Source organism: Mandrillus leucophaeus, unplaced genomic scaffold (assembly GCF_000951045.1).
Source record: "Mandrillus leucophaeus isolate KB7577 unplaced genomic scaffold, Mleu.le_1.0 Scaffold10, whole genome shotgun sequence".
Lineage (NCBI taxonomy): Eukaryota > Metazoa > Chordata > Mammalia > Primates > Cercopithecidae > Mandrillus > Mandrillus leucophaeus.
In genome coordinates, this window is record NW_012098098.1 from 1,082,249 (window position 1) to 1,092,325 (window position 10,077).

At 45.5% G+C, this 10,077-nt stretch overlaps 1 protein-coding gene across 1 annotated transcript in view; it reads left to right on the forward strand.

Annotated features, from left to right (window-relative positions):
* The first annotated feature begins 6 nt into the window (after positions 1-6).
* Positions 7-10,077, forward strand: part of DNAAF1 (dynein, axonemal, assembly factor 1) — a 33,201-nt gene continuing 23,130 nt past the window's right edge. The window contains exons 1-5 of the mRNA XM_011971307.1: positions 7-190; positions 3,390-3,525; positions 4,635-4,726; positions 8,984-9,205; positions 9,668-9,834. Coding sequence (XP_011826697.1) covers positions 67-190; positions 3,390-3,525; positions 4,635-4,726; positions 8,984-9,205; positions 9,668-9,834 — 741 coding nt within the window. The 5' untranslated portion in view covers positions 7-66. The remainder of the gene's footprint in view (positions 191-3,389; positions 3,526-4,634; positions 4,727-8,983; positions 9,206-9,667; positions 9,835-10,077) is intronic.

Genomic DNA, 10,077 nt, shown 5'->3' on the forward strand with positions numbered 1-10,077 from the left:
TAGCGACGTCCACCGCGGACCGGGGCTCCCCACAGCTGCAGGGCGTTCGGTGTCGCCGAAGTAAACATGCACCCTAAACCCTCGGAGCCTGCGGCAGGTGGGGCAGCAGAGCTGGATTGCACGCAGGAGTCCGGCGTGGAGGAGTCTGCGGGTGACCACGGGAGCGCAGGCCCAGGGGGCTGCAAGGAAGGTGCCGACTGCCCCCCACGGAGGGTGGTGGGCAAGGGGCCGACACGGCTGGGCGCTCCAGTCCCCTTCCCACACCACATACCCGATCTTCACAGCCAAATAACAACAACAATAGTAACGGTAGCAGCCAACGCTCTGCAGTAGGGGCTTCTCTCCCCATTTCCTACAGAGGAGGAAATACTTAATATACTTAAGGGGTTATAAAACTTTCTCCAAACAGATAACCCTCGGCTAGTCAGTGACAGAATAGACTCGGCCGGGCGCGGTGGCTCACGCCTGTAATTCCAGTACTTTGGGAGGCTGACGCTGGCGGATCATCAGGTCAGTCAGGAGTTCGAGACCAGCCTGGCCAACATTGTGAAACCCTGTCTCTACTAAAAATACAAAAAATGAGCTGGGCGTGGTGGCGGGCGCCTGTAGTCTCAGCTACTTGGGAGGCTGAGGCAGGAGAATCGCTTGAACCCAGGCGGCGGAGGTTGCAGTGAGCCAAGTGGGACGCTGAGGTTGCAGTGAACCAAGATCACACCACTGCACTTCAGTTTGTGGGCAACAGAGCAAGACTCCGTCTCAAAAAAAAAAAAAAAAAAAAAAAAAGGAAGGAAGGAAGGAAGGCCGGCTTCAGCTTCTGATCCCACTAGACTAGACTTGGTGCCCTAAGGGAAACCTTTCAGTGATTAGATTAAAAAGCCACTTGATTTGTGTTCCAGTTTCTGAACCCAGGCAACAAATAAACCAGCTGATTTGTGTTCCAGGCAACAAATGTATCTTAAGCATCAACTGTCCAGATGAACCTTGTATGAGGAGCCATAGGGAACTGGCATTGCTCAGTGGAAAGGCACTGACCTTGCAGCCATTGACACTGGGTTCAGGTTGAGGCTTAGCAGTTGGTCAGTTTTATGGCCGTTGGCCCAGAGCTTAACCTCTCGGAGCCTTAGTCTCCTCATCTGTAAGCTGGGATAATTATACAGGAGTATATGGAGAGAATTGCAATTAAATGCTCCAGCATATAGTGGGCCATTATTAAATGGTAGCTCTTGTTATTAATTACATATTAATATTTATATATCGAGCGCTTATTCTTTATTTTTTCCCCAAACATTTATCTGTTGCTTCCTGTGGCTGGGCATTCTATGCAAAATTGATGAGTTTAAGAATCAGTCCCCCTACACACAGCCTTTAGTCTTGTTCAATACACCACACAAACACAGAAAGCAGTAGACAACCGCTCTTAAAGTTAAGTGCAGTTGAATTGGCCAATTTTGAATGACCTTTAAAAAAATTATTCATTTGAATGTGCTTATGTTATTTTTATCAAAGATATTCTCACTATTTTTGTTTCTTTTCATGTGATTTTCCTTTTGAAAATTTTTTTTAAGAGATAGAATCTCACTGTGTTACCCAGGCTAGATCTTCCTGCCTCAGCCTCCTGAGTAGCTGGGACTACAGGCATGCTCCACTACACCTGGCTTGAGAAATTTTTTAAAAGGCAAAAGAACAAAGAACATTAAAACAAATACCCATGTTTTGCCAGCAAGAACTGAAAATGATTAACATTTTATCATATTTACTTGAAGTCTTTTTTAATTAAAGAAATAAGTTCCCCCCAAACAAAAAATAAATAAAAATAAATAAGGCCGGGCAGGTGGCTCACGCCTGTAATCCCAGCACTTTGGAAGGCCAAGGCAGGCGGATCACCTGAGGTCAGGAGTTTGAGACCAGCCTGGCCAACATGGTGAAACCCTGTCTCTACTAAAAATACAAAAAAATTAGCTGGGCATGGTGGTAGGCGTCTGTAATCCCAGCTACTTGGGAGGCTGAGGCATGAGAATTGCTTGAACCTGGCAGGCGGAGGCTGCAGTGAGCTGAGATCCCAGCACTGTACTCCAACCTGGGGGATAGACCAAGACTATCTCCAAAAAAAAAAAAAAAAAAAGAAAACATTTCACATAAAGTTGGTGTTCCTTTTGTCCCCTGTCCCCCACCTGATTTCTAATCCCATTCCTTTCCTCCCTTGTCCAGAATTTTATATGGATTCTTGCAAGCACTTCTCTATACATATATGCCCTGAAACAATGTGTGGCATTGGTTTGCATATTTCTACTTTATATACGGTATCCTGTGCTTATTGTGAAACTTGCTTTTTTCACTCCATATACGTTTCTGAGAATTATCCCTATAGATAGATGTAGTTCTAGTGCATTCTTCTCAAAGGTAGAAAAGCAAGTCATTGTTTTTTGTAACCAGTCCCTATGGATGGACATTTACATTGTTAACAGTTTTTGGCTTTTATAAAAAATGCAGAAACAAATCTCTTTGTCCATGTTTTCTTGTGCACCTGTACAAAAGTTTTTATAGAGGACTACCTAGAAGTGAAATTTACATAGTCTTTGCCAGTGCTTTAAAAATTGTTATACCTTTAGGCCGGGCATGGTGGCTCACGCTCGTAATCCCAGCACTTTGGGAGGCCAAGGTGGGTGGATCATGAAGTCAGGAGATTGAGACCATTCCGGCTAACACAGTGAAACCCCATCTCTACTAAAAATACAAAAAAAAAGAAAAAAATTAGCCGGGCATGGTGGTGAGCACCTGTAGTCTAAGCTATTCAGGAGGCTGAGGCAGGAGAATGGCGTGAACCCGGGAGGCGGAGCTTGCAGTGAGCTGAGATGGCACCACTGCACTCCAGCCTGGGCGACAAAGTGAGACTCGGTCTCAAAAAACAAACAAACAAACAAACAAACAAAAAAAAACAATCGTTATGCATTTAAAGATTACTAGTGTTCTTTTTTTTTTTTTTTTTTGGAGAGACAGGGTCTCATTTTGTTGCCCAGGCTGGAGTGCAATGCTGTGAACACAGCTCACGGTAGCCTCAACTTCCCAAGCTTGAGTGATCAACCTGCTTCAGCCCCACAAGTGGCTGGGACTACAGGCACGCACCACTACATCTGGCTAATTTTTGTATTTTTTGTAGAGATGAGGTTTGCCATGTTGCTCAGGCTGGTCTCAAATACCTGGGCTCAAACAATCGACCTGCCTCAACCTCCCAAACGGCTGGGATTACAGGCATGAGCCACCATACCCAGCCGCTAAAGGATACTGGTGTTCTATAGTAAAAGTGGATGGTCATTAACCAAGCTGAAGTTGGGGGATATTTTTTGGTATATATCTTGATCTCTACAGACCTGGTCTCTTTTATTTTACAGAAATTAATGATCCTAAGGAAATATGTGTGGGTTCTTCTGCCACATCCTACCAAAGCCAGCAGAAACAGAGTGGTGATAATGGGTCAGGTGGTCACTTTGCACACCCAAGAGAAGACAGAGAAGATCGGGGCCCCAGGTATGTGGGCAGGCTGCCATGTAGTGCACATTTACGGAGTAAGGTGGATGATGTAATCACTCCCTTGTACAGATAAGGAAATAGAGGCTGGTAGAGATTGAATTGCCTGCCTGGTGTCTGAGAATGGAGTGAAGATGGCACTGCCTCTGCCGCACAGCTGAGCGCATATTCTATTCAGCTTTAATGCCAGACCTGCAGAGAGGAACAGCAGTAGTTCCTGATGACACCATTTAAAGTATTTTTTATTAGAACATACATTGCAATTTTTAGGCTGGGCACAGTGGCTCACGCCTGTAATCCCAGCACTTTGGGAGGCTGAGGCAGGCGAATCACGAGGTCAGGAGTTTGAGACTGGCTTGGACAATATGGTGACACCCCGTCTCTACTAAAAATACAAAATATTAGCTGGGCATAGTGGCGGGCGCCTGTAATCCCAGCTACTCGGGAGGCTGAGGCAGGAGGATCGCTTGAACCCAGGAGGTGAAGATTGCAGTGAGCCAAGATCGTACCACTGTACTCCAGCCTGGATGACAGAGTAAGACTCCATCTCAAATAAAAAAAAAAGAGCATACATTGCAATTTTTAAGAATGCTGAAAATAGGCCAAGCACAGTGGCTCATGCCTGTAATCCCAGTACTTTGGGTGGGCGAGGTAGGTGGATCACCTGAGGTCTGGAGTTCAAGACCAGCCTGACCAACATGGTGAAACCCCGTCTCTACTAAAAATACAAAAATTAGCCGGGCATGGTGGTGCATGCCTGTAATCCCAGCTACTTGGGAGGCTGAGGCAGGAGAATCGCTTGAACCCAGGCGGCGGAGGTTGCAGTGAACTGAGATTGTGCCATTGCACTCCGGCCTGGGCGATAAAGTGAGACTCCGTCTCAAAAAAGAAAAAATGCTGAAAATAATACTGGATGAGGCCCTAAAATCTATATAAAAAAGAAGAAGAAAAAGAAAAGGAGAAAGAGAAAAAGAAGAACTTAAAATAGGTATTAGGCATATAGGATGTTATAGAATTTGGGGCAGGAATGGATGTGGTAAAGAACTGTGAGAATATATTTTACAGCTGACAATTTGCAGTAAGCTTATTCATATTTTACATTTTAACAGAATGACTAAAAGTTCCCTGCAAAAACTCTGCAAGCAGCACAAGCTTTATACTACCCCAGCACTGAATGACACGCTGTATTTACACTTTAAAGGTAAGGACCTAAGAGAGGAAGTGCTTCATGTCGGGTGGAAGGATTCTGTCTAGCGGTATAAAAAATTACTTGCAGGGATCATCTTTAGTTCTCAGAATGTATCTAAGCAACAAATTTCAGAGTTTAGTGGAGATTTATGGAAAAGGAATAACTTTTATTTCAAGAAAAAGTCTTGCCTGACCAGAGTTTACAAAGGAGCCACTGGCTCTAGGAATACCAAGGAAACACATTATCTTTTATTGTTGTTTCCTAAGGAATTTCTTTTCTTTTTTCTTTTCTTTTCTTTTCTTTTTTTTTTTTTCAGATGGTGTCTTGCTCTGTTGCCCAAGCTAAAGTGCAGTGGCACAATCTCTGCTCATTGCAGCCTCTGCCTCCAGGTTCAAGCAATTCTCCTACCTCAGCCTCCTGAGTAGCTGGGTTGCAGGTACCCGCCACCACACCTTGCTAATTTTTGTATTTTTAGTAGAGGCGGGATTTCACCATGTTGCCCATTCTGGTCTCAAACTCCTGAGCTCAGGCAATCCACCTGCCTCAGCCTCCCAAAGTGCTGGGATTACAAGTGTGAGCCACTGTACCCAGCTAGGACTTTAATTTTTCATACCAGAAAGTTAGTTTGTAAGTACTTTGGGCTTGGGAGGTATATGTTGGGAAGGATTGCAGCTTGATGTTGGAAACAAATAATGAGGATCTTTGGGTGCCTCTTAGAATGGAGAGGCATGAGCAGGAGCCTGGGTTGGAGTCCAGTATCACATATAAATGGAAGCTCAGGTTCACAGACAGGGCTTTTCCCAGCCTGAGGGCTCCCAGCCTGTGCTGATGGGGTGACCAACTTGCTCATCAGTCCTCTCATTGTTCATTTGTTTCTTCGGTAGCTGCTTGCTGAGAGTCTACCGTGTGCCCAGCACTGCTCAGCACTGAAAATGCACAGAGGGAACCGGCAAATGTGTCTTTGGTGTCCTGGGGGATGGGAGCAGCTATTATGAGGATGGTGCCCTGGCAGGGAGATGCCCAAAGGGATCCAGGAGCACAAATGCCTCAAGGGATCAGAACAACTCCTATGGGTCTCCTCACCTCCACTTTTGCCCACTCCAAAATTCCCCATCCAGCATCCAAGTGTAGCAGTGAGTAAGATGATATAGGAGGACAGACCCCCGGGGGACTGATACTTAAGAGGCGGGAAGGAAAAAGGAACCAGTAAGTTTGACTAAGTAGAGACAGTCAGAGAGGTAGAAGAGCTAGGAGAGAGAGGTGCCCATATTAGTTATCTATTGCTACATAATTAACTACCCCGAAACTTAGCAACTTCAACTTACGATCTCACCCAGTTTCTGAGGGCTGGGAACTCGGGAGTCATGAGCTGGGTGGTTCTGGCTCAGGGTCTCTCATGAGGCTATAGTCAGACTGTCAGCGCAGCCTCACTCATTTGATGGCTTGAGTGGGGCTGGAGAATCTGCTTCCAGGCTCTAGGCCTCACCCTCATAGCTGTCAGCCAGAGCCCTTAATTTCTCACCACATGAGCCTCCCCATGGGAGCTGGCTTCCCTTAGAGCAAGTTACCCAAGAAAGGAAGCAAGGCCAAGACAAAAGTGGAAGTGACACTTCATCACTCCATTGTATGCTGTTGGTGTCAGGATCCACTCCTGTCTTACTGCATTGCTAACATGAAGGCATCGATACCAGGAGGGTGATCCAGAGAGCCTGAGGAGGAAGCTGGGAAAGGGGTGCAGGGCCCATGGGCCAGATGCCTTGGAATGGTCAAGGGCTAAGAGGACTGCCAATAGCATGTAGCAATTAGGATCTTAGGGAGACTTTAGCCAGGTGGTTGCAGTGATGGGGGGATCCAGTGGGTAGCAGCAAGTTGGAGATGGCTTGAACAGCAAAGAGGGAGGAGATGGGTTGAGAGCTAGAGCAAAGACCAGGGAGAAAAACCAGAATGTCAGAAACCGAGGGGACAAATAATCCAGTTTCTTCAACAAAAAACTGCAATGGAAGAAAGAGAGAGACACACACACACTCTAGGTTAAAAGTGATGTAAGGCCAGGCGTGTGGCTCTTGCCTGTGATTCCAGCAATGTGGGAGGCCGAGGCAGGCAGATCAGGAGTTTGAGACCAATCTGGCCAACATGGTGAAACCCTGTCTCTGCTAAAAATACAAAAAAAAAAAAAAAAAAAAAAATTAGACGGGTGTGGTGGTGCGTGCCTGTAATCCTAGTTGCTTGGGAGGCTGAGGCAGGAGGCGGGCTGCAGTGAGCTAAGATTGTGCCACTGCATTCCAGCCTAGGCAACAGAGCAAGATTCTGTCTGAAAAAAAAAGGTTGGCGGGGCGCGGTGGCTCACACCTGTAACCCCAGCACTTTGGGAGGCCGAGGCAGGCAGATCACCTGAGGTAAGGAGTTCGAGACCAACCTGGCCAACATGGTGAAACCCCATCTCTACTAAAAATACAAAAATTAGCCAGGTATGATGGCGGGTGCCTGTAATCCCAGCTACTCAGGAGGCTGAGGCAGGAGAATTACTTGAATCTGGGAGGTGTAGGTGTAGGGTATGGTGAACCAAAATTGTGCGATTGCACTCCAGCCCGGGTGACAAGAGCCAAACTCTATCTCAAAAAAAAAAAAAAAAAAAAAGTGACTTAAGAGACATCCACTAATTACAAGGTTCAGACCTTATTTGTATGTTGATTCAGACAGTAAACAGTTTGGGAAAAAAAGATAACAAAGAAGTGTGACCAGTTACTGGCTATTTGATGACATTGAGGAACTGTTGTTTAGACGTCACAATGGTGTTGTGCCTATCTTAAAGACGTAAAGACAAAAAAAAAAAGTTCCTATCTTTCATAGATACTGACTTCAGCATGAAGACCTTGGAGCAACATGACAAATATTTTCGCTACAAAAATTTTTGTGGAGAGAGTTTACAAGGAGGGAGAGCATCAGGAAGAATAGCTAATGGATGCTGGGCTTAGTACATAGGTAACGGGATGACCTGTGCAGCAAACTACCATGGCACACACTTACCTATGTCACAAACCAGCACATCTGGCACAGGAACCCATGAACTTAACATAAAACTTGAAGAAATAAAATAATCAAAATTTTTGTGGAAAAAAGATAGGATTTAAAAAGTCTATCTATACAATACCTATGTTTAAGTGTATTCTATAACTATTTTAAATATTATGTATGCTCATAGCAAGCTTGGAAGGCGAGAGAGAAAAATGAAAATGATTATCTGTTGGCAGGAACATGGGTGCATTTTTGCTCACCACTGATATGAAAAATGTGTAATAAAAACTTGTTCAGGCAACAAAATAAAGAACTTTAAAAAGTGTTGGTAATAGTAGGTAAAGCGTGAATTACACATTGATGATGAGTACTACACATTGTGAATTACACATTGATGATTACTAAAGGAAACTAAAACGTTTGTTTTCCTAACCCTAAATTTGGCTCATAAAACTGAGAAAGAGAACAAAAGAAGGCCTACAGTTTGCACCAGGGTTAGGCCTGGTGGGGACATTTTCAGGGCAGGTTTACCCCCACTGCACCCCCACCTCCACCCACTCCCTACCATGAAGGCAGCAGTAGGCTCCACCCTTTCAGGTGGGTGATTCCAGCAGAAAGACTATCCGTCTTTTCAGCAAGACCCCCTGGGCTGCATCAAAGTTGGTCTTGCTTGGCTAAGTGTGGCCACCCCCGAATGAGTCCCCATGACTCTGATCGGCTGCCCAGAGAGCCGTCATGTGGTATTAGGAGAAGGAAGGTTCCTCCAAGAAAAGTTGGTACTGGAGGAAGGGGCGTGGATGCCAGGTAGGCAGGTGTCTTAGTCTGTTTTGAGCGACTGAGATACCATAGCCTGGGTGGCTTGTAAACAACAAAAATGTATTTCTCACAGTTCTGGAGGCTGGGAAGTCCAAGGTCAAAGGACTGGCAGATATGGTGGCTGGTGAGAGCCGGCTTTTTCATTCTCAGATAGCACTTTCTTGCTGTATCCTCATGGAGTGAAGATGGCCAAGGAGCTCTCTGGGGCCTCGTTTATGAGGCCACTAATCCCATTCCTGAGGGTTCTTCTCTCATGACCTTATCACCTCCCAAAAGTCCCACCTCCTAATACGATCACATTAGGGGTTAGGATTTCAATGTATGAATTTTGAAGGGACACAGACATTCAGTCCCTACTAGTAGGCAAAAACAAGGGTGGCCATGACCCCTCTGCCCTGTGAGTGGGAGCTGAATTCCCATGTGCTTCCTTCTTGTTAGGTTTTGATCGCATTGAGAACCTGGAAGAGTACACAGGGCTGCGCTGTCTCTGGCTGCAGAGCAACGGAATACAGAAAATCGAACACCTGGAGGCGCAAACCGAGTTGCGTTGCCTCTTCTTGCAAATGAACTTGCTCCATAAGATCGAGAACCTGGAAGCTCTGCAGAAACTGGATGCTCTTAACCTCAGCAACAATTACATCAAGACCATTGAAAACCTCTGTAAGAGTACCCAGCAAGCAGTGTGCCTCTTTGCCATATGTCCATCACTTTCCCCTGAGGGAGCTTCTAAGATTTTATATTATGGGCAAGAAGTGTTTTTGGTTTTGTTTTGCTTTGCTTCTTTTTGAGACAGGGTCTTGCTGTGTCACCCAGGCTGAAATGCGGAGGTACAGTTACAGCTCACTGCAGCCTTGACCTCCTGGTCTCAAGCGATCCTCCCACGTCAGCCTCCCAGGTAGCTGAGACCATAGACGCATGCCACCAGACCTGGCAAGTTTTTCTACTTTTTATAGATATGGGGTCTCACTGTGTTGCCCAGGCTGATCTCAAACCTCCTGGGCTCAAAAGATTCTCCTGCCTTAGCCTCCCAAAGTGCTGGCATTACAGGTATGAACCACTGCACCTGGCCCAAGAAGCATTTTTATGCCTTTGTTTTTGACTTCTGCTGACCTTACCTTCCAGCCTGCCTCCCAGTCCTGAACACACTGCAGATGGCCCACAATCACCTGGAGACTGTGGAGGACATTCAGCATCTACGAGAGTGTTTGACGCTTTGTGTCCTTGACCTTTCACACAACAAGCTGAGTGACCCTGAGATCCTGAGCATTCTGGAAAGCATGCCCGATTTGGTAAAAACAAAAAAACAATGAAAAAGCACCACAGGAAACTACTTCTATTATTTTCATCAAATATCAAGTCCTTTTGTCTTTTTTCTCCTTCCTGGCTTCCTTCCTCCCCTTTTTCACACTTTTTTCCTCGTTGTGTTTTTAGCTGGAATATCTGAAATGCCAGATGTCATATTATTTTACCCTCAAATAGTTCAGTGTGTACCTCTGACAGATAAGGACTTTTTTTGGTTTTTTTTTTTTTTT